The 24,216-nt window shown below is 58.3% G+C and overlaps 1 protein-coding gene across 2 annotated transcripts; it reads left to right on the top strand.

The window, feature by feature from the left end:
- Nucleotides 1-1,501: 1,501 nt before the first annotated feature.
- Nucleotides 1,502-20,180, top strand: Pdgfb (platelet derived growth factor subunit B). 2 transcript variants are annotated; one of them, XM_069999564.1, is made up of 7 exons: nucleotides 1,502-2,565; nucleotides 9,003-9,099; nucleotides 11,523-11,612; nucleotides 13,292-13,497; nucleotides 14,784-14,928; nucleotides 18,379-18,529; nucleotides 18,967-20,180. In XM_069999564.1, exons 1-6 carry the CDS (start codon nucleotides 2,503-2,505, stop codon nucleotides 18,501-18,503), a joined length of 726 nt encoding a protein of 241 aa, XP_069855665.1. In that variant the 5' UTR covers nucleotides 1,502-2,502; the 3' UTR covers nucleotides 18,504-18,529; nucleotides 18,967-20,180. The 2 variants fall into 2 exon arrangements, with proteins under 2 accessions (XP_069855665.1, XP_069855664.1); XM_069999563.1 differs by having other exon boundaries at nucleotides 1,504-2,565; nucleotides 18,805-20,180.
- Nucleotides 20,181-24,216: the final 4,036 nt, after the last annotated feature.

The following is a 24,216-nucleotide window of genomic DNA, read 5'->3' as shown; positions in this document are numbered from 1 at the left end:
TGATTACAGGTGCGAGCTACCAGCACCCAGCAAGAAACTGAAGTTCAATAACCTTCCCAGAGGGCTGGGAAGGTGGCTCAGTGGTAGAGCGCTTGCTTGGCATGCATGAGGCCCTGGGTTCAATTCCCCAGCACCACATAAGCAAAAAGAAAAAGAGCTGGAAGTGGCGCTATGGCTCAAGTGGTAGAGCGCTAGCCTTGAGCTGAAGAGCTGAGGGACAGCGCCCAGGCCCAGAGTTCAGGCCCCACAACCAGACCCAAAAATAAATAAATAAATAACCTTCCCAGAGACTCTTCAGGATTTGAACCGTCTACCCTTCAGGCTGCTACCAGCTGCTGGGCTAAGCTGCTAGGTAGGAATCCCAGAGGGTGGGTGCCTGGTGCTGTTTAGATGGAAGCCCCCCCATTCCCCCCAAGGCCTCCCTGGGCCAGCTCCACCCTGTGAAGGTCCAAGGAGAGGCAGTGGCCATCTCTGTGGGCACACAGGCTGGGTGTGAAGAGGCTGGCATGCCATAGTAAGGCATCTGGTCCCAAGGGCATGTGCCATTTGTGCCAGCCCAGGAGACAAAGGTGCCTTAAGGCTGGGAGGGGGGGTAGTCAGCCTGGGGGAGGCTGGGCCCAGCAGGCCCCGCGTGCGTGTGACTATGTCACTGTGACAGTGTGACTGCTGAATGCAGGGCCACAGCAGCTCCCTGAGCCGGGGGTGGAAGGCGTTAACTGCGTGAATGCTGGTGTAGGTGGCACGCCCCTTGTCTGGAGCTTGGGGGCTGAGGGAGGTAAACATGGGGGGGGTTGATGGCAGGCAGGAGCTTGGTGGCAGCCCAGCCAGGATGCTGCAGGGCTGTGGGGGTTTGTGTGACTTTGCAGTTCAACAAAATTCAATTCAGCCCAAGCTGGCAGTGCCTGTTGGGTGCCAGCGAAGGAGGAGCAGCCGCAGACTGCTTGCGGCTTCCTAGAGGCCAGCTGCCGGAGGTTTGGAGGTCCACCTTGGCGTTGGCTCCCAGCTGGGTGCTTTTAGATCTCTGACATTTCCTCGGAAGGGAAGTGACTTGTCCAAGGTGACCCAGCTACTCAGAAGCAGGGCAGGATCTGAATAGAAGCTGCCAGGCTGCAGAGCCTGAATTCCTGGCCATCATGCCTGTTCCAGGCTGCAGATGTCTGGTCCTGGATAGGGGTGTGGGGGGGGGGGGCGCTGCTGTTCTGGCCCTGAAATAGCGTTTAACCACTGGGCTCCGAGCCTGTCCTAGATCCCCGGTCCTGGTGGGCTGAGCAGCGGGTGGGGCAGTTCACCTTTCCTGGGGACCAGATTCAGGGCCAGAGGGGGCTATCTGGCTCCCAGGGACCCCCCCCCCACCCCACCACCCTGCGCGCCGGGCCCTCCTCTCATCCCTCCCCCAGCGCCTTGCTCCCCTCCCTGCGCTGACTCCGGGCCAGAAGAGGAAAGGCTGACTCCACCCACCCCTCGCACTCCGGGCTTCTCCTTTATAAAGGCCGGAACAGCTGAAAGGGTAGCAACTTCTCCTGCAGCCAGGAGCGGCTCCCGGCCTCCTCTGCTTGCCTCCCAGAGGGTCCCCCGCCCCTGCCTCGGCCGCCAGCGCCCCGCTTCCATTCCCGACAGATATTTGGCGCACACGCACACACACACACGCGCAAAGAGGAAAGGAGAGAAGGGGAAAAAAAAACCCACCCTGCAGCCTCGTTGCAAAGAGGAAGCCGGAGCAGCCGCAGCCCGCAGAGGACCCCGAGGGCCGCGCTAGCCGGCGGGCAGCCCCGCAGCCTGACCGACCGAGCCGCGCCGCGTCCACCTGTCGGCCGGCCCCGCCGAGTGCGCCGCGGGCACGCCGCGCGCGCCGAGCCGCCGTGCCCGCCGCCCGGGCCCCGCGCCAGGGCGCACACGCTCCCGGCCCGGGCGGGAGTTTGCACCTCTCCCTGCCCCGGGTGCTCGGGCGACCGCCGCAGACAACTTTGGAAAAAGTTTTTTGGGGGGAGAGGCTGGAGCGTGGAGGTGGCCGGCCCCGCGCTTTCTAATCCGGGGAGCGGAGGGCGGGGGGCGGGCGCCTTCCTAGAAAAATGTTGCCGAAACACTAAGCCGGCGGGCAGAGCCAGACGCCCGTAGCCGGCGGGTGAAGACGACCAGGTCGCCCGCCGCGTGCCGTCGTCGCCTCTCCGAGGTGGGAGCCCCCCGCGCGCCCCCGCACGGCTGGACGCCTCGGCTGGTTCGCGACGCAGCCCCCCTTGGCCGTGGATGCTCGCGCGGGCTCGGGATCCGCCCAGGTAGCGGCCTCGGACCCCGGTCCCGTGCCCAGGATCTCCCCAGCCCCCCCAGCGACGGAGCCCGGGGGCCATGCGGGCGAGCGGCGGCGGCGGCTGCAGCGGCCTGAGCGCCTGATCGCCGCGGACCCGAGCGGAGCCCACCCTCCTCCCCAGCCCCCCACCCTGGCCGCGGGGGCGGCGCGCTCGGTGTACGCGTCCGGGGCCCCGCGGGGCCGGGCCCGGCGTCGGCATGAATCGCTGCTGGGCGCTCTTCCTGTCTCTCTGCTGCTACCTGCGTCTGGTCAGCGCCGAGGTGAGTTGCGCCCGCGGCCGGGGCTGCTGCCGAGACCCGCCGCCCCCACCCCGGTCCTCCCTGCGGCGAACTTTGGACCCCTGCGGCTCCGAACCTGACGCCAGGCTCGGGGTGACCCTGAGGACCGGGAGGCGAGGTCGGCGGGGGGAGGGCTCGGCGGCTCCGAGAAGGGGAAGGGGAGGGGGGGACAGCGGTGCCTTTCTTTCCAATGGGCGAACCCAGACCCCGGAGCCGGTTAGCGTTCTGGCAGGGCGTGTGCGGCCCAGCCCCCTCCCCAGGAACCCGGGGCGAGCCCCTTGCCCGCCGGGGCGAGGGGAGGGGGGACGCGGGGTGGGGTGGTGCCCGAGGCGCAGATGGCAGTGTGGCCTCCCGAACCCACCTCGGGCCGGACCCCCCCGCCTGCCCCGGAGGTGCGAGTTTGTGCACCTGTGACATCCAGGCCGACCTCTGGCGGGGCTGAGGGGGGAGGTCCGGGTCCCACCCCGCTGTGGCTGTGGTTGGGGTGGGCACCGCGCGCCGCCCCGGGCATGCCCGGCGCCGGGGAGGGTTCGGGAGCAGCTTGTGCCTGGGCGCGCGGGGGTGGGGAAGGTTGCAGAGGGACAGACAGGCAGACGGACGCGGGGAGACGGAGGGCTTGGGGGCGGGGGGGGGTTCTCCAGGAATCCAGACCCCGGGGCGGGGTGTGTGTGCGCGCGCCTGCGGCCCGGCCCTACCTGCGCCCGCGCCCTGTCAGAGGAAGCACCTCTCTCCCCCGCACCCAGGGTGCGGGGCGCGCCGCCCGCAGCGGCCTAGCCGGGGAGGTGGGGCTGGGAAGCGTCTGCGGAGCGATCAGGTCGGGCCGGTGCCCCCCACCCCTGCCAGCCTCACGTAGCAGTGAGTTGGCAAGTCGATCGGGAACCCAGGTGGCAAAGGGGGCGGGCCGGGGAGCGCCGCGCGCCCGCGTCCCGTCCCGTCCCGCCTCCGCCGGCCGCCGCCCCGGCCCGGCACCTCGCCCGCCCCTCGCGTGCAGCCGGGCGCTGGAGCGGCGCGGCCGCGAAGGGGTTAAGCCCAGGGCTCCCAGGCCGCGGCCGGGCCTTGGGTCGCCGCCAGCGCAGGTTGTTTTGACCACGGAGGAGTCGTCGCCGTCTCCTTTTGTTCTCGGGGCTCCTCGAGGGCCTCCGGCCTCCCGGCCGTGGGGCCCCGCCCTTCCGTGGCCACCCCGCGCGGCCCGCACCCGGGACGGAGAACGCGAGGCTCGGCCTGGCCGCCCGCAGGGCCCTTGCGACGCCCCCTCCCCGCCTCTCCCCCTCCCCCCCTCCCGGGGCCGCGGCCAGCTGTTGGGGAGGGGGGTGCACCGGCCGGCCCCAGCTGCCGCCTCGCCCCGCCTCGCCCCGCCTCGCCTCGCCGCGGGACCCGGGGGCTGGCCCGGTGCCAGGGCGTCCTGGGAACGGCAGCGCCCCGCGGCTGCTCTCCGCAGCCCACCCCCGCCCGGCCCCCGACTTGCTCACTCACCCCACGCATGCACACTCGTGGCCGGAGGCGATGGTGCGCTCCGGCGGCGGCGGCGGGCACGCACTACCGCGGCCGGGTCGCGCGCCCGCCGCCGCCGCCGCCGCCGCGCCAGTGCACACGCGGGACACGCGCGCGCGCGCACAGCGCACACAAACGCACGCCCGGCCCGGCACACGCGGCCGGAGCCCACGTGCGCGCACGCCCACGCACGCACCGCACGCACAGCCCCGGAACAGCCGGCGTCAGGTGTTCGCCCCCGCGCAACAGGTGGGCCCCCGGTGGGGCCTGGCGCCTCGCCGCCTCTGTAGCGACCCCCGTTTCCTTCCTGAGGCCCCCCCACCCCAGGAGCGAGGGGCAGCGTCCCCGGAGGTCCTGGCCCCACGGCCCCTTGGGGTGAGGGAGGGGGTAGGCCTGGCCAGAGCAGCTCGCCGGCTCAAACCTTACCCCTCTCTCCGTGTGTTTTTTGAACCACCAATATGTGGCAGTAAACGGCGTGAAGTGTCCTTGGTGTGCGGGAATGTCCGGAGCGTTCTTTTCCTCCTTTCAAATGAGCCTCTGAGACGCGAGGAGGGCTGCTGTCCACGGCGCAGTGCCTCTTTCCCATCTTCCTCGTGGCCCGACCCCGTGTGTTCTGGGGAGGCCAGCCCTTGGTGGGGGGTTGTCCACGGCCTCTCCTTATCATTTCCAGTTTCCCCCCAACGCTCGCAGGGCTGGCTGCCGGGCTGCAGGAACCCGCCCTGGCACTTCGTGTTTTGCAGTTTGCGGAGCACCTTCCTGGGAAGCCTCCTAGGCCATGGGGGAAGACACCAAGAGGGGAAGCCACCTGTCCCCAGAGGGTTCGGTCCAGCTCCTAACTGGACAGTGCAGGGGGTTTCCGGGAGGGCTGGCCGCTAGGACTGGCGGTGTCCCCTAGCTTGCTTGGATCAAGCTATTGGTGGAGCCTCAGCACCTGGGAAGAAGCAGTTTGGGAGCTTTGAGGCAGAGCTGGGGGAGGGTCTGTGGACCCTCCTGAGATAGGTCTCCTCTGTCAGCTGAGCTCAGTTCCCAGAAGGTGACTCTGTCACATGATGCTCAGCAGAACCCTTGTGCCGGGAAGCAGCAGAGGGGCCCACAGGCTCCAGCCACCCAGCTTCCTCCTGGTTTGCTTGCAGGGAATGGAAAATGCCTCCCTGGGATCCCCAGCCCCGGAGCTGGGGGAAGATCAAAGTCAGACAGAATTTGGAGGTTCTGGTGTAAGAGCCTGCAAGTGTGTGTGTGTGTGTGTGTGTGTGTGTGTGTGTGTGTGTGTGTGTGTGTGTGTGTGTGTGTGTGTGTGTGTGTGTATGCATATGTATGTAGGATACAGAGAAAAATTGATCTCAGATATTTAACTGCATCCTTGGAAATGTCTTCCCTTCTCTCCCTTCTGTAACAACCATTTTCTTTTTGTGTGTGACGGTACTAGGGTTTGAACTTAGTCCCTAAGCTTTTTCATTTGAGGCGGGTGCTCTACTACTTGAGCCGCAGCTCCACTTCTGGCTTTGTGCTAGCTAATTGGAGAAAAGGGTCTCATGGACTTTTCTGCCCAGGTTGGCTTCAAGCAGTGCTGCTCAGATCTCAGCCTCCTGAGTACCTAGATTACAGGTGTGTGTCACCGATGCTAGACTGACAGCCACTTTTCTGTACCATTGAGTTGTTTATGACCCCCTTTCCCCAGCAGAAGATGAACCAGATCAGAGTTTTGTCTTGGTTATCCTCTGTGAGAGAGGTTCCTGAAGCTTGGTGGACAATCAGCAAACAGGGGTAGAGAAAGGTGTATTTGGTGGGGGGGCGTGGGAGGCTGGGCCCGGGTGCTGTGTAAGCATAGCCTGAGGGTAGTCCCACGTGGCACACTGCCTTCCCCTGGGCATCCATCTTCCCACACGCCTCCTCTTGGTGAGAGACTGGCATGTTTTTCCCTGTCACTCTTGGAGGGAATGAGGGGAAGACACAGATGGGAAAGCAGGCTGTAAAGGTTCTGTGTATCTCTAGCTTGGGCCTCAGTCTCCACCTCCTAAAACAACAGAGCAGGTTGGGTTAGCTGGAACCCGGGCAGTGATCGCTCGGAACCTCCAGGATAACATGGAGCAGCTGGGCCCTTTGCTTCCTCCCCTCCAGTCAGCTGTGGGGGAGGCTGGTGGGCTGGGCTGCTGGGGGTGGAGGAGGCAGAGTGGGAGAGAGAATCCCAGGAGCCATGAAGAAGGGAACTGATGGGTTGGAGAAGCCATTGGAAATGGCTTCTGTGGTCTGCCCTGTCAGGGCTTCTTCAAAGGGCTTGGCTTTGGTATCCAATCTAAATAAGGCCTGAGATTGGCAGGCAGGCCCTGGGAGGCCTTGTCAGCCTCTGCCAGCCGCAGACAACGCCCCTGGGTGCTGGGCTGAGAGCCTGTCTCTCATAGAGCAGTAGCAGGAGGCTCTGTGTGTGTGTATGTGTGTGTGTGAGTGTGTGCATGCACACGCGCACTGGGCCCAGGTGGAGGGTGGAGCTCAAACCCCTTTGATCTGCCAGCCCAGTTGGGAGCAGGTAACTCACCTGGGCTTACACTCCCTCGTGCCCTTCCTACCTCTTGGCAGCTGGTGAGGGGGATGGGGTGGGGAGGCTGTTTGCCTTGGCTGCTAGGATTGGCTTTGCCCAAATGCTTTCCCTGCCACACCCTGACGCTACCGGGCTAGAGATCTGGGGCAGTTCCTTCAGAGTGCCAGGCTGCCTTTCCTGTCAATGAGGGTCAAAGTGGGGTCCCCCCCACCGCAGACCTCCAGAACCTATGGCCAGGAAACCACCGCCGCCGTCAGCTCGTCCTCCCACACCCAGAGGGCTTCTGGGCAGGAACAGGTGCCCTGCAAGTCCCCGCTCCTCAGGGCATGGCATCCTGAAGCTGACCACAGGTGGACTGCCTCCACCTCCACTGCCGGTGGAAGTCCCAGAAGGGACTGGCCAGCCTACACAGCCCCGCTGCTGTCAGCATGGGGCTGCGGTGCCACTTCCTGTGTCCCTGTCCACTCTCTACCCACCCAGTGTCACCACTGCAAACGTTCTGCGCTGGTGGCCCCCGGGCACGTGTGCCACTCGCTGCTGCCCTCCCAGGAGCCATACTGCAAGAATTAATGATGATGACAATAATAACTCATTAAGTACCCATTATTTGCTGGCTGCTCCACTGTGGGTAATTATGCCTCCTGGTAACACCGAATGCGGTATGATTAGCCCCATTCAAAAGATGCAGAAGCAGAGATTTATTTTATTTTATATTTTTGGTACATCTGAGGACCCAGGTTTGGCTGGCAGAAGGTTTCTCAACTTCTGCCCTGATGAGATTTAGGGCCAGAGATTGCTCTACTGCTGCACTCAGAAGTCTGGACAGGACTCAGCTCTGCCACTTCACTAGCTGTCTCCACTGGTGGCTCCCTGTTTTAGTTCTCTAAGCCTCTGTTTTCTCATCTGGTAGATGGGGATAAATAGTGCCAGCCTTTTTTGGGGGGAGTGGGGGGAATGGAATGTGGATGCACAGTTTAATATGGAAAGTCCATTATTACAAGCTTTTCCTCTCCTTACCCCCTATTAATGAACAAATGCCTAGGGGTAATGCAGAGATTTCTAAATACAGTGCAAGAAAGGGCAATCTGTACTCATACACGGGGAGTCTTAACACACAGTAGTAATAAGTAGAAAGGAAAATAATCACCCAGATACAAGTAAACCATTAAAGCTGAAGATACAGCGCTCTACATGTAGTGCCAGCCTCTTTAAGACTGGTTTGTACAGTCTTCCGATAGCTCACTGTCTGGCTTACAATCAGCAGCTGGGGAATGTTACCAGTGCCAGTCCAGGTGAGAGACTCTCTCCTTGGGAGAAGACCCCAAGGAGCAACGTGGTCCCTCACGCATTTTGACAGTATTTATTGACCATCTACTATATGCCTTCTTCACCTCCAATGAACCAAATAGGGTGGGGAAACATGTAAGGTGGGGCCTCCTGATCCTCCAATCCATGGGGTCCTCTGTGTGTGCGTGCCCCTGCGTGTGTGTGCCGGGTACGTGCATTGCCGTCGCATCCTGCCAATTCCCTTTGCCGGTCAGCACCTGGAGGATCTGACTGCAACCCCATCTGCCCCTGGCCTCTCTTAGGACCTTTGGCATGAAGCCCTTGGGGCTTCAGGGACCACTGTGGCTATTGTGGCCCTGACCTTCCTGTCAGGCTGCGCTGGGGGGCCGCGGGTTCCCTGGAGGAAGCTGCTTAGTGAGCCCTGTTAAAACACTGACTAAGTTTCAAGTGAGTGTGGTGACAGGCCAGAGGGGCTCTAAAAATAGGCTCTGGTTGGCCCTGGGGCCCGGGTCAGCTTTCAGGTTTCCCGGGCGCTGTCTGAGGATTCCCTTCTCTCCTCTTTCATGTGAGACTTAACTCGGTTATCCCTGGAACACGTGACTGCCCCGGACCACACTACAAGCATCATACCTGGGAGGCTGGAGTACAGGCTCTGCCAGCACAGTCCGAATGGGGCTTGTGCTGATAGTGGACTGGCTGTAGGCCCCTTATTTGGGCCTCTGTTTCCCGAGCTGTAAAATGGGGATAACGAGGTCTCCCGGATGCCTGAGGTGGAGGGAGAAGCAGAGAGAAAGCAGATTGTCGGAGGCTTCTCGGAACCTGTAGTCTGATGGAGGGAGACAGATGGAGACTAACGAGTCTAGCTGGGAGCAAGCTGGGGTTGTTTGGGGGTGTGGGGGTGTAGCATCTGAGCTGGATCTTGGCAGTTCAGTCCTCCAGGCCCTGGAGTTCCTGGTTGTCAGCTTGGATCCTCCAGCCTGCCTGCCTCCAGCCTGGCTGTTGGTGACAGAAGGATCCTGTAGGAACTTTCCACGGGAGGAAAGAGGTGGCTGGTGGTGGCCCTTTCTGCCCCCCCCCCACTAAGCCCCTGGTGTCTCCCTGGCAGGGGGACCCCATTCCTGAGGAGCTTTATGAGATGCTGAGCGACCACTCCATCCGTTCCTTCGATGACCTCCAGCGGCTGCTACACGGAGACTCCGTAGGTAAATCGGATCCTTGCCCAGAACTCTGGCCTCCTTGGGCATCAGGGGAGCTGGCAGGGGTGGGGCAGGGGGGCCCCTTTCCCTTTCACATCCAGAAGCCAGGGCCCAGGTACATCCCTGGGAGGGCCTGGCCACGCCCAGTGGGGGCGGGGTGGAGTGTGTAGCTGGGTCAGTACCTGGGATGTGGGTGTGGCAGGAGGAACACCCAAGTGTGGCTTTGGCTGGGAGCAGCTGGTGGGGGTGCCTGGAGCAGGGCAGGCAGGAAGAAGGTGCCCAGGGCACGCGCCAAGTATTTAGCCAGGGAGGGTGGTGACAGAAGAGCCATCTCCCTGCCCCTCTGGCCCAGGGCCTGGTCTATAAGGTCTCCCGGGGACACCTGACTGGAACCAGCTGGCAGCCCTGCCCGTGCCCGAGAGTGAGAGAGCGAGTTCTACAAGCGGGCACGTGCTTGGTGGCACACACGTGGCCGGGCCCACGGTGCCAGCGGGCTGGGCTGGGAATGTATTTATAAACGCTGTCTTCAGAGCGAATTCCATTCTATTCTAACCTCTGGCCTGGTCCCTGGAGCCCTGGTCAGCACCCCCCACCCCCCACCCCCGGGTCCCTTCCCTCTGGGGTCTGTCTCTTTGTCACTTTGTAATCCTTGCCCAGACGCTATCTACGGGGGAACAGCATTTCCTGCCTTTGTTTCCTCTCCCGTTGGGCCCCTGGCTCCTTCTCAAAAGCATTCCCGGGTCCTTTCAATCCTGCCTGGGGTGGGGGGGGGGTGAGGCAGGCAGGAGGGGGCCCCAGCTGGGCCCACCTATTGTTTGCCAGCCCCCCCCACAGCTCCCGCCCCCACCCACCCATGCCCGACTGGCCAACCCTAGCCACACAATGGGGCAACTTCCAAATTTAGCCTTTCTGCTATTTCTCTCCAAGGTCCTCCACCCGCTCCCCCCCCCCCCAAGCCCCTCCACACCCCTGGTGGGGGTCAGCATCTCCCGGCTCGAGGTTTTCAATAGCCTGCCTGTTCCAAGGGACCATGTGGCTATTTTTTCCCTAATCAACTTAACCTTTCCACAAAAGCCCATCTTTCCCCATCGCCTCCCCATCAGGGACATTCCAGAGATGGCAGGGGACAAAGGAAGGGAGCAAGAGGGACAGACAGACTCACTGACGCTGACGTAGGAGCCGTCAGACTGGACGGAAGTGGACCAGTCACAGGCTACCCGCAGGACAGTCTTCTCCAAACAGGATCCCCCTGGATCCTGGACAAGGGGCGCGGCCCTCGACCAAGACAGGAGCCTTTGTCTTTGATGGGACCAGTGGGCTGGGGAGAGTGTGAGCTGTGAGACAGACGGGCAGGAGGCTGTTTCCTAGGACAGACCGAACCTGCCCACCTTCAAGGTCAAGTTCAAAGCCACTTCCTCACACTCTAGTTCCCTGGAGGGGACTGATGTCTCCAAAGAGTCCTGGAGGAGAAGTACATGGCCTGCAGGAGCGAGTAGAGGAAGTGCGTGGAGGAAGGAAAGCCAAGGCTTAGAGAAAGCCAGAGGGAGGGAGGCAGGTGCTGGTGGCTCATGCCTGTAATCATAACTACTCAGTAGGCTGAGATCTGAGGAGCAGGAAAGTCCAGGGGGCTCTAATCTCCAGTTAACCACCAGAAAAGGCGGAAATGGAGCGAAACTGTGCTGGCCTTGAGCAAAAAAAGCTCAGGGACAGTGCCTAGGTCCTCTTGAGTTCAAGCTCAAGGACCAACACACACACACACACACACACACACACATGCACATACACACACACATGCACATACACACATGCACACGCGTGCGCGCGCGCACGCACACACACACACACGGAGATGGGGAGGATGGGAGCAGGGCTGGTGGCTGGTGTACCCCTACCCCACTCCCACCAGGCCCATCCCATTCCTTCTTTGCCTTCAGCTCCCTCCCCATCGCTCTCCACCCTCTCCCCAGCGCAGCAGGGCCATTGTCCAGGCTCTGGAAGGGCTGTCTTTCAGGGCCTGCTGTCCCCCCCGGGGATTCTGGGAATTTCTCCATTCAGCACTTCCTATGGGAACTGGGCTCTGTGGAGGGCACTGGGAACAGTGGCCAATGCTCTGGGTCCCTGCCCCACCCTGGAGGCCAACTTACAGTAGCTAAGGGAAAAGGGCTATTTTTAACTCCATTGACATGGGTTCTGGCCAAAAAAACTGTGGCTAAAAGAACCCAGAATGGAGCTGGAGCCCCCCCCCCCCCAGAGGTGATCAGGCTCCACCCCTTAGTCACATCCCCCTGAGGGGGAGGGGTCTTTACCTAGATACCCTGGTTTACAAAGAGTTGAAGGGAAACTGGTACTTCGGGGTGGGCCTTGCCTGTCAGCCTTCACCCCATGGTGGGGGGCCTGGCCCAAAGGCTCTGACTGTGCTTCTCTTGCAGATGAAGATGGGACTGAGTTGGACTTGAACTTGACCAGGTCACACTCCGTAGGGGAACCTGGAAGCTCATCTCGAGGGAGGAGGAGCCTAGGTAAGCCCCAGGGCCCCAGTAGCATTTCCTTCTAAAGAATGGGCGCCATGGCTCGTGCCTGTAATCCTAGTTACTCAGGAGGCTGAGATCTGAGGATCACGGTTCAAAGCCACCTGGGCACCAAAGTCCCTGAGACACTTATCTCCCAATAAACCACTAGAAAACCAGAAGTGGCGCTGTGGCTCAAGCGGTAGAGCACTTGCCTTAAGCTGAAGAGCTGAGGGACAGCACCCAGACCCAGAGTTCAAGCCCCACAATCGACAGGAAAAAAAAATGGGAGCCAGGGAAGGAGAACTGAGGCATGCAGCCTGCCCAGGGCTTGGAGGTCATTCTCAAATCCTCCCCGTACTCGGGACGAGCTGGATGAGGAGAGAAGTCATCACTGGACTTGAGTCATTTTGTCCAATGTCCTCATGCTATGTCTTCTAAATATAGTTATTTTTACACCCAGTTATTCCTTCAACTCTGGAGTAGACAGATAAACCCCATTCCCCAGAGCTGGATAGCAGCTCCAGAGAGAAGTAGGTGGGGTCCTACAGCTTGGAAATGATACAATCCAGTCACAATCGGCTTTTCTCACTTGAACCCACTGCTGTCCCTGGTGGGCTGCATGTTTCCATGGTGTCCCAGGGACACCCATGCTCTAGGACAGTGGGTCCAGCAGAACCTGGGATTGCTGCTTTAGGCCATCTACGTGGAGCTGTGTTCTCCCTGGTAGAGGACAAAACAAGGTAGTAGGTAGATCACCATGCTCCAGGAAGCCATCCCACTGAGGCAGGTATCTCCCTCTGTTTTACCACCTGAACTCTCCAAAACATTGACGATATGGCTGGTAGAAACTACAGTCTAGAACTCTACTCAGCAGGGCACCGGTGGCTTCCACCTATAATCCTAGCCACTCAGGAGACTGAGATCTGAGGATCGAAGTGCAGAGCTAGCTGGAGCAGGAAAGTCTGTGAGACTCTTATCTCCAATTAACCACCAGAAAACTAGCAGTAGAGCTGTGGCTCAAAGTGCTAGTACTAACCTTAAGCAAAAAAGCTCAGGGATGCCATCCAGGCCCACAACCCGGAAGAGGGGAGGGCTCGGGGAGGGAAAGACCTCTACTCCTCAACTTGTAAAACTAGGTGGAGGGGGAGGCTGATTTTGTTCTCTGAGACTCAGTTTCTCCTTGGTTAAGGATCTGCTGTGGGTGGGGCTTCCTCCTCCTGCATAGCTGAGTACAGGAAGGTTGTGAAAGACACAGCCAAACCACAACCATACTAGAACGGTGCGCATGGCCCACTGGTTCAGTAGGATCCTTGTAGGAAGCTTTGTGTTGAGCAAACCCTTATCTGAATCAAGGAACACAAAAGATTATGAGTAAGAGTCAGAGAACGGGCATGCACTAAGTGTTGATAACATGCCCCATCCTGAATGATCCCACTTGATCCTCGCCATGGGTCTTGGAGGCAAGGTATAGATCTCTCTGTCCGTTTTGAGATGGGGAAACTGAGGCTTAGGATAGCCCAGACTCCTTCCCAAGTCCCCACAGTTGATAATTGGCAGGTCTTGAAGCTTCCATCAGGTTGAAGGAGGTGGGAAGGGTGGTTCAGGTGTTCACGGAGCTCCCCCAGCACGTGGGGTTCCAGGCAGCCCCTCCTGATGCTGCCTCTCCCCCGACTCCCCAACCCCGCCAGGTTCCCTGACAGCAGCAGAGCCAGCCATGATTGCCGAGTGCAAGACACGCACCGAGGTGTTCGAGATTTCGCGGCGACTCATCGACCACGCCAATGCAAACTTTCTGGTGTGGCCGCCCTGCGTGGAGGTGCAGCGCTGCTCCGGCTGCTGCAACAATCGCAACGTGCAGTGCCGCCCCACACAAGTGCAGCTGCGGCCTGTGCAGGTGCGCAGCCCCTGCCCACATCAGGCCCCGCCCATGACTGGTCCCGCCTACAGCCATACCCTGTCCCGGGGCCACGCCCCAGCCGGCCCACATGCTCTGACCACGCCCACGGGCTCCACCAATCCACAGGATAGAGCCACGCCCATACGTTGTGGCTCCGCCCCCACGGGGCCACGCCCCATGGCCAGAGTAGGTTGACCAGGCTTTTGGGCACCTGGTGACCAGCCTGCCTGGCAGGTCCGTAGCTCGGTGCAGAGAAGAGCACCTTTGGGACACTCAGAACTAATATGCTGATGCCACCCCAGCCCAGACCTAAGACACCAGTCCCAGACCGAGCCGGGTCCTGGGCTAGGTCTCTTAACACAGAGGGACAAAATCCCAGGATGTCCCTCAGAGAGCCATGTATTTAAAACACCTGATTACTAGAGTGTTTTGGGCAGGTCCACACCTGCTTGTGTCCTGGTTAGCAAGCTGTGTCTTTCGCAAGGAGGACACAGAGACCCTCTTGGTGACAGACATCGCAGAGCCAGGGCAGTACCCCTGCAGATGGTCCCCGGTAGCTGCTGCCTCTGGGTAGTGGCACAGGACACTGGTCCCTCGGAGAAGGCCGAGCAGGCAGGGCAGAGGCTATGGACCCCTCCCCGTCCCCCCTTTCCAGGGTAGAGTAGCTTTGACTGTATTCTGATTAGGTTTTTGCACCCTGCCTACACACCACTCAGGATGGCCTGGGATATGGGCTGTGGTTACTTAGCCACATTCCCTTCCCCAGCCCTCAGCAGTGCCCACGACGCTGCCCATCTTCCGTCCCTGCTTGGCCCGGTTGTAAATGCCACACTCCACCCCAGTGCCCACGGCCATGGTATCTCCTGTGCCACGCTTCCAGCTCTGTGGATGGGCATCTGACAGATGACCTCCCCCACTTCCTTCCAGAGAGCCGTCCGTCCCTCTGCCACAGCCCCTGGCCTTGGCTGGCGCTCCAGGCATGTGCACTCTGCACAGGCATTGAACTTCATCCGGAAATGCTTTTCCCTTTCTGGGGGGGCCCCGGGGGCAGTGGCAAAGCCAGAAGCCAGGTCGGCCAGGTCTGCCGGGTCAAAGGGCCTGTTTTGATGGAAAAACTGCGACAGGAGTAGCGGGCAAGGCCCTGTGGTTGTTTGGGCCAGCGTGCTTGCTGCTCTTTCTAGGAAAGATCCCCAGTGTGGCTGGTTGGGAGGGGCTGGCCATGTGGCGGCCTGGGCTCCGGCCCTGCAGCCTCCACAGCCGGCTTCTGTGGCTCTGCCTTCCAGGTGAGAAAGATCCAGATTGTGCGGAAGAAGCCGACTTTTCAGAAGGCCACAGTGACCCTAGAGGACCACCTGGCGTGCAAGTGTGAGATGGTGGCACCCGCCCGGCCTGTGACCCGAAGCCCTGGAGGGTCCCAGGAGCCCCGAGGTAGCTTCCTCCTGCCCCCCAAAACCGACAGGAATGGGGTGGGGGGAGGGAGGATGACACTTTATAGTGGATTTGGCACACCCTGGTTCCATGTTAACTAAGCTCTTCTTACTGAGAACAATCTGGACTCCTCCCAGCCTGAAAGCACCGCCCCCCCCCCCCAACTCCCTGAGAATCCTGGCACCCTGGCCTTGTCAGCAACCAACCCCCTTCACTTAGGTCAGCTCATCCTGATTGGTGTCTTTTTTTTTTTTGGTGGGTTGTGGCGCTTGAACTCTGGGCGCTGTCCCTCAGCTCTTCAGCTCGAGGCTAACGCTCTCCCACTTCAGTCACAGCTCTACTTCTAGCTTTTTGCTGGTTAATTGGAGATAAGAGGCTCATGGACTTTGCTGCCCATACTGGCTTCCAAACTCGATCCTCAGATCCCAGCCTCCTGAGTAGCTAGGATTCCGGGCGTGAGCCACCGCTGCACTTCAAGACTTTAGTTCGATGTGCAGAAAAGCTGGTAATCTGCCTGGGATTGGGATCAAACTGGCAGCTTTGGAGGTAGCCAGTGCCAGTCCCTGGAGGCACGCAAGTAGGGGCTGAGCGGCCATGCTGCCAGGATGCCACAGGTGGGGTTCAAGCACCCATAAAATGGATGAATTCTGGGACTGCCTTTCAATTTTAGGAGTTTCCAATCACTGGTCAGTGAGACTTGAGCTGAAAGACGCCTGAGCGTGGTCTGGCTTACCCTCCCTTCTCGTTTACAGTGTGGGGAGCTAAGGGTCAGAGGTTCTGAGACCATCCCCAGGTAACACAGTCCATCAGAGCCACGAGGAGGAGGAATCTTTCCTGACTCTGACAACTCTGTGTGTGTGTGTGTGTGTGTGTGTGTGTGTGTGTGTGTGTGCGCGTGCGTGTGTGCGTATGTGTGTGTGCGTGTGTGTATTTTAAGGCATTTTCATTTTTATCACCGAAAAGTTTCATCCAAAGAGAGGAGCTTGCATTAGTGGCGCTGTAGCTCCAGTGGTAGAGCGCTCGCCTTGAGCTGAAGAGCTGAGGGACAGCGCCCAGGCCCAGAGTTCAAGCCCCACGACCGACAAAAAAAAAAAAAAAAAAAAAAAAGAGAGGAGCTTGCATATCTGTCCAGTTTTCTATCTTGGCTGTTGGAGCACAGAAAAGATAAAGGATTATCGAAGGTTGCATGGTGCTAAAGCCTAACCTAACCTAGAACTGCACGCTTTGTAATGCCAGTTCTGAGTTCTTTGGGCTGTGTCTCGCCTTTTCTCTCTCAGATACTGGTGATGAGGATCAGATCATTAAATGGATAGAATTATGTGAGCACTAAAAGTACTCATAACTGACAGGTTGGTTTTTTTTATGACACTTATTTAGATTCAGTTTAATCAGATGGAAAGGAGCTCACACTTGGTGAGGTACCAAATGTTCCTTTTTTGTGTGTGTGAGGAGGTAGAATCTGGGCTTGAACTCACTTGGCTTTTTCCCTCAAGGCTAATTGGTTAATTAGAGATAAAAATCTCAGTTTTTATTTTTTTCTTCATCTGGCTTCAAAGCTTGATCCTCAGATCTCAGCCTTCTGAGTAGCTAGGATTACAGGCATGAACCAATGGGGCCTGGCTCTTACTGAGCCTTTTTTGCTTATGGCTGGCACTCTACCATTTGACCCATAGCCTCAGCCCACGGATGACAGCTTTGATTTTCAGTAACTTTCTCTTATTAGGGACAGGATAGTTGGCTAATCCTTAGGTCATATTAACAAGCCTCTTAGTTCTGGGGATCCCAGAGATGGAAAAGATCAAGGTTTAAGGTCTGCCTGACATTTAATGAGCTCTGCCATCTCAGCAGATAAACCAGAATGGGAGCACATGCTGGTCATTCCAGTTCTGAATGAAGAGGCACAGGTAGAAGAAAGATCATGGCTCAGGGCAGCTCAGGCCTAACTTTAAGATCCTATGTGAAGAAAAAAAAATTAAAAAGGAAGCAAAGAGTGGTAATGCCTCTGCCTAGCCAGCACTGAGTTTGAGTCCCAGTATCACAAAGGAACCAACAAAAATAAACACAACAAAAACAAGCAGTAGGATGTAGATAACCCAGAGTCTCCCTTCAGAGTGTCAGCATCCTCAACCCCCTGCCTCAGTTTCCCATCTGTGCAGTGTGGATAGCACCATGTGCGCAGGGATAGATGGGCTTAGAGCTGCGGTCCCCAGCATGTGCTAGCCGAAGCATCTGGCTTTGTCCAACTGCAGAAGCCTTGCTGCTGAAAATGTGGACACAGGGGTTGAGTGACTCTCCCCTCCCCCCTCCCTCCCCCGCCCCAGCGCACAACACCTGAGCGAGCCTAGGAGGTTGTCTGTGGCCCAGCCTTCTGCATGACATTCTGGTAGCTAGGGGCAAGTGGCTGCAGGAGACCCAGCTCTGTGGGGAGTGTGGGTGTCACCGAGGTACGGTGGCTCCCCATCATGGGCCTTGGAGGATCAAGGAAGCCTTTGCCTGGCCAGGGAAAGAAGACACAAGTAGAACACAGGAGCCGCCAGCTGTGGTCTCCTGTTGCTCTGTGCTCAGGGGCTGGAAGCCTCCAAGCCAGGTCAGTCTGTGGGGACTAGGCCCTGCTGGGCAGGTTCTCTTGGTCTCTGTGCAGATTGCAGTTCCGTGGTGGCCTGGTTAGGGTTAGGACAGCTGGGCCTCGACCCCTGTCCCTGGAGGCCAGGAGAGCCAGTTCTCACCTGGCCTTTGCAGCAGGACTTGCAGACCCTTTTGGGGGGGGTAAGGAGTAGGGAAGTACTAGGATTTGAACTCAGGGCTTTGTGCTTGCTAGACTGGTACTCTACCACTTAAGCCACCTGTCTACCCCAGGCAGACTTCTCCCTGTGACAGGACAAGGAGTCCAGACAAGGTGAAGACTGTCTGGGGTGGGCACAGTCCCACCTCTGCCTCCTGCCAGCCGCTGGGGCAGGAAAAGAAATCCCAACCTTGCTGGGCTCTGGTGGCTCACGCCTGTAATCTTAGCTACCCAGGAGGCTGAGATCTGAGGGTCGCTGTTCAAAGCCAGCCCAGGCAGGAAAGTCCGTGAGACTCTTATCTCCAATAAACCTCCAGAAAACTGGAAGTGGTGCTGTGGCTCAAGTGGTAGAGCGCTTGCCTTGAGCTGACAAACTCAGGGACAGCGCCCAAGCCCAGAGTTCAAGCCCCACAACCTGGCTCAGGCACTCAGCAAACAGTGTTGCCTGTGCAGGCCAGTCCTTTGGGGGGGGGCATCTCATGGGGAGACTGAGGCATGGGGAGGTTTCATGGCTGTCCTCAGGGCACATACAGCTGGTTCCAGCCTGAGTGTCCCCTCTACTCTCCTCAGCCTGATGGGGAGCAGGGGAGGTTCTCCTTGGCCTTGATGTGGGGGGACCCAAGGGCTGGCCACTTGCTGACCAGCTCTTTCTTCTTCTTCTTGGGCAGGTAAGACGCCTCAAACTCGGGTGACCATTCGGACAGTGCGGGTCCGCCGGCCCCCCAAAGGGAAGCACCGGAAGTTCAAGCACACGCATGATAAGACGGCACTGAAGGAGACCCTGGGGGCCTAGGGGCGCCGGCAGGAGAGTGTGGGCAGGTGAGCCTGCTTGGGAAACTGAGGCCTGTGGCTTGGGCTGAAGGTGGCTTGGGCTGGGGAAGAGTATTGGAGTCAGGCCTCCAGGGCTCACCTAGCTGTGCTCACAGGCTCTCCGGGAGAAATGGGCCCCCAGATTCTCCCGCCTGTGGGCCCTGTAAAAATCAGCATGGCTGGTCCAGTGCTCCATGGACCCTGGCCCTGGCACATAGGGGTGTGGGGCGAGGTGGTCCCCTTCCTCGTCTCTGACTCCCCTTGTCCCTCTGCTTGGCCCACAGGGTTATTTAATATGGTATTTGCTGTATCGCCCCCATGGGGTCCTAGGAGTGATAATGTTGTCCCCCTCATCCGTCTGTCTCGATGCCTGATTCGGACGGCCAATGGTGCTCCCCCCACCCCACGTGTCCGTCCGTCCGTCCGTCTGTCCATCCGTCCACCAGCGGCTTCCTCTGCGGCTCCGGGGCAGCTCCAGAAGGAATCACAAGGACTGAACCCCCCTCGATTCTATCCCCCGCGACCCCAGGAACCTGGACAGGCGTGCAAGAGACTGACAGGGTCAGGGCTTCCCACCCCGTCCCTCTCGCCTGGCCTAGCCACACCCCAGTGGGGGCTCCCGGATGGCCCAAGCGGCCCCCCCACAGCACTGTGGACCCTGGCTAGCCTGAGGTGACACCTCCAGGCAGGTTGGGGTACCTTGTACCTTGGTGGCTAAGACCACGTGAGGAACACAGACTAGAGAACCCCCCACCACGCCCAGATCCCTCACTCTTCTCCCTGTAACCTCTATTCACATGTTCATGGTGTGCGTATGAAATCTTCAAAGGCGTGGCCTCCCCTGGCAGGTGGCCGAGGGGCTACGTAGAGGCGGAGTTTGGTCCTGAGGTGAATGTCGCCGGTGACCCACCACCCCTGCTCCTCCTCTACCTCCACCCCAATGTCTTCCTCTATTCCTGGCTCTTCAGTCTGCTCCATTGCGAGGCACTTGGACACCCCCTGCTCCAATCACCCCACTCACGCTTCCTTAAGGGCAGAAGATCTGTCCATCGTCTTTCACCCCAGCCGAGACCACCAAGTACGGTTGGAGCACTGCGAGTGCGAGCCCCCGTCGCACCTTGGACAGGGCCAGTGTGTTCATGTGGCTGTTTATTACACGGCTGCTGGCCGATGGAGGGTCACACCTTTGTGGGCTCACTGAGGCCTGGCAGTGCCCTGACCCCGCCTGTGGCCTGCAGGGGAGGGCGGGGAGATAGGAGTCTGTGGTGGGGGAGAGGACAGGGATGGGACTCACTGTTAGCCATCACCTCGACTTCCCAGCTGGTCCCTTTCCTGGCAGCTGTGTGAAGCCTGGAGGTCCCCAGAGGAGGAGCATCCCTGGGCCTTGCCCTTTCTCAGATCATGGGGTCTACCTGGGGGCTCCTCTCAGGAGGCCAGCTGGGGGCTGGAAGTCAGGGAGAGGATGGGGGGGGTGGAGCCCCATCTGAGCTCCCAGCTCCTCCCCCCCTTCCCAATTGCACTTTCCCCTCCCCCTCCCCGCTTCCTTCAGTTTGTAAAGTCGGTGATTATATTTTGGGGGGCTTTCCTTTTATTTTTTAAATGTAAAATTTATTTATATTCCGTATTTAAAGTTGTAAAAAAAATAACCACAAAACAAAAACCGAACGAATCTGCCGAGAGTCTGTGTTGGCATCGCGCGTGACAATTAACCTTTCTGCCTTGGCAGGTTGTGCCAACAGCTTGCTGCCTGCTTCTCACTCCGGGAGGCCCAGGCGCCATCGCTCACGCGTGCTCGCGTACGCATGCACACACACACATATTGATGGATTTTGGCAGCTTGGGCTCTCCCAAAGGGAAGTGGAGCCTCAGTGTCGTGGGTGGCCAGGAACACCCAGGATGCTTTGAGGGTAGTCACCAAGGAGTTGGGGACCGAGAGGAAAGCGGCTGGAAGTTGGAGAGGGTGTGGCCTTGACCAAATCACAGCCTAACCTGGCTGAAGTCTTCGGATGGGAGGGGCCTTGTAGCCCCGCCTCCCCCAAGGTCCAGACCTGAGACTCTTCCTTGGGGCTGGGGATGAGTTCAAGGCCGCAAAGCTCCACCCAGCCTTCTTGTGTTTTCTCCATCAGAAGACTTGGCACTAGCCTGTAAAAGATACTCTGCCCTGTAATCCTAGCTACTCAGGAAGCTGAGATCCTGAGGATGAAGATTTGAAGCCAGCCTGGGCATGAAAGTCCTTGAGACTTTCATGGAGAATTAACCAGTAAAGAAGATAGAAGTGGAATTGTGGCCCAAGTGGTAGAGTGCCAGCCTGGAGTGAAATAAGGCTAAGGGAGAGCACCCAGGCGCGCGCGCGTGCTCGTGCAAACACACACACACACACACCACACACATACACATACCACGCACACACACACACACACACACACACACACACACACACACAGTGTCCTGGGCTCCACCTGCAGCTTGGGCCAGAGCTAACAGAAGCCCACAGGGCATCTGAGCAACTGGCTTCTCTTGGGGCAATCAGAGCCTCAAGCCATTTGGCCCCTGAATAATGAGCTCGCAGTGAACTTCCTGCCCAGGACATGGTGTGGGGGGCTGGGGGTAGAGCACGGGGTGGGGGGGGGCAGGAGGACAGCCTGGCTGTGGGCTCCTGTGATTGGTTGATTTTCTTGTCACTCACACCTTGAGTCCTGCACATCAGGTCCATCACCATCAGACCTTCCAGAGCAGTCTCATGATTGGCTCCCAGCCAACACCGTGGCCACCGTGCCCATGAACTGTCCTGCCTGCCTGCTCTAATACAGGATCCTCCCTCGACCCAAGGGCCTGGTAGGTTTCTAGGCACCAGAGAAGGATCTGAATGAGAGGAGAGAGGGAAGGGGGGGAGGAGGAGGGGGAGTGGGAGGGGAAGGAGGAGGAGGAGGGGGAGGAGGGGGAGGAGGGGGAGGAGGAGGACGCAGCTTTCCCAGACTATAGAAATGGAAGGACAGCCGCCGGGCCCAACACACGCTACATCTTGACAGCTGTCCACAGCTGGGATGCCACGGACAGCTTCCTGACAGAGCTGCCTGCGTCATCCCAGATGCTTGTGCTGCCAGCCTGAGGTTCTTCAGGGCCTGGTGGGCATTCTGTGGGTGTCAGAACCACCATTGCACCAAAATGGCATTCTTCCAGACTCTGTGTTAGGGGAGGGTGCCCCGCCATGCTGCCTCTCCCAGCAGCCCCAGGAAGGCCATGTGGACTTCCTTGAGTCAACACTCAGTCTCTGGAGCCTAGAAAGTGCCTGGAATGTTCCAGGCACTCAACTGACTGTGGTAAAAGCACGTAAGCATAAAGATCAGTACTTGGGGGAGGGAAGGGGAGTCACCCCAGGTCACAGCTCGCCCGGCTGAGCCCCACCCACATAGTAGATTGGGTGTCACTAAACACAGGGAGGTCTCAGCCTCTCGGCAAGGCCGTGTTCACAGCAGTCATAGGGGCTGGGCCATGTTGAATCTTCCTTCTTAGTGAATCTGTCATCATCTCTTTCCAAGTTCAAACTTCCCCATCGATTCTCCATCCACCTACTCAGCATCCATCTACTCATTCACTCACCATCTATCCATTGTCCATATCCAATGACTTATCCATCCACCTAATCATCTATCATCCATCATCCACCTGTTCACCCTCCCATCATCTATCCACTGAATCATTTACATCTATCCATCCACCAGCCATCTACCCAGTTACCCAACATCCATTCATCCTTCCACCCATCATCCATCATCCATCCACTCATCCATTATTCATCATACATTCATCCATTCATTCACCTGATCTATCCACCAGCTATCTACCCATCAACCCACCCATCCATCTACCTATCATCCATCCACCCATCCAACCATCCATCCACACACCATCCACCCACACATCCACCTATCCACCAAGCAATCCATCCATCATCTATCTACCTATCCATCTATCCAGCCAGCCATCCTTCCACCCATCCTGCTCCTGGCTCATATTTGGCCAGTATGAAGTATGATTCTCTCCTCTCAGCAGCCAGCAAATGGCTGATCACAGCACAGTCTCAGGAAGTTGGAAACACACGGAGCCCACGCTCCCAGCAGGCTCTGGGCTCATGCTCTGCACACGTCTTCTGTCCAGGCGCTGTTCCAGCACTCTGCTCAGTGGACCTGGAGCCCCTTTCAGGCACCTGACACAGTCTTGCTGTGGCAAATGAAGAAGGCAGGTACCCATGAGGCTTAACCCCTGTCTGCCAACTCCAGTGTTGTATCCCCAGATGTAATGTCCAGCCTTCTTCCATGCCAGGAGCTCTGAACTCTCATGACTTGCCTGGGCTGGCTTCCAACCTTGATCTTCAGGACTCAGCTTCTTAAGTAGTTAGGATTATAGCCCCCACCCCTCTCCAGTTCTGGGGCTTAAACTCGTGGCCTGGGCACTGTCTGAGCTTCTTTGTGCTCAAGGCTAGTGCTCTACCACTTGAGCCACAGTGCCACTTCTGTGGTTTTTGTATTTTTGTTTTTTGGCGGTTGTGTAGCTTGAACTCTGTACTTGAAAGCTGTCCCTCAGCTCTTCAGCTCAAGGCAAGTACTCTACCACTTGAGCCACAGTGCCACTTCCAGTTTTCTGGTGTTATTGGAGGCAAGAGTCTCACAGACTCTGCTCTGGCTGGCTTTGAACCGTGATCCTCAGATCTCAGCCTCCTGAGTAGCTAGGATTACAAGTGTGAGCCACCAGGGCCCAGGCGTGCACTCATGCACCTACACATACACACATACAACTCGCAACACAGCTGGGCACTGGTGGATCACTCCTATAATTTAAGCTACTCAGGAGACTGAGATCTGAGGATCATGGTTTGAAGCCAGCCTGGGTGAAAAAGTCTGTGAGACTTTTTTTTTTTTTTTTTTGGTCCAGTCATGGGGCCTGAACTCTGGGCCTGGGCGCTGTCCCTCAGCTCTTCAGCTCAAGGCTAGCGCTCTACCACTTGAGCCACAGCACTTTTCTTTTTGCTTATGGGGTGCTGAGGAATCGAACCCAGAGCCTCAGGCATGCAAGGCAAGTGCTCTAAACTGCGGCGAACGCCTTCTTGGCCAGCGAGAAAGAACGACCACCACACCAGGAGTCTTCTCAGATCACGCTTTATTGGAGAGCCTTTTTATTGATAGGAGAGCTTGAGCGCGAGAGAGCGTGCACCCAAAACATGGCCGCTTATATAGGGAATAGGAACACGGGTCTTTCTATCATTGGTCATCTGCCTTTCACTGTCACCAGGTGCCACGGGATTGGCTGGGGACTCTACATGGCTCGCGCATGCGCAAAGCCCAGGACCCACTGTCCCGCCAAGCACTGCCTGAAATGGAGTGGTTACCTCAAAGCTGCAAGGGAGTGGGCGCCATCTTGTAATGGTGTTTACCCTGGCTCCCTACACTAAACTGAGCCACCTTCCCAGCCCCCACTTTTTTTTTTTTGAATAGTGCTTGAACTCAAAATTTGGGCACTGTCCCCTGAACTCTTTTACTCAAGGTGCTCTACCATTTTGAGCCACAACACCACTTCTGGTTTTCTGGTGGTTAATTGGAGCTAACAGTCTTGTAGACTTTCCTGCCTGGGCTGGTTTTGAACCATGATCCTCAGATCTCAGCCTCCTAAGTAGCTAGGATGACAGGCATGTGCCACCA

This window comes from Dipodomys merriami, unplaced genomic scaffold (genome assembly GCF_024711535.1).
Source record: "Dipodomys merriami isolate MVZ:Mamm:240054 unplaced genomic scaffold, mDipMer1.0.p SCAF_55, whole genome shotgun sequence".
Classification (NCBI taxonomy): Eukaryota; Metazoa; Chordata; class Mammalia; order Rodentia; family Heteromyidae; genus Dipodomys; species Dipodomys merriami.
The sequence above is the reverse complement of the archived record's forward strand: the minus strand, read 5'-3'. Positions and strand labels throughout refer to the sequence as shown.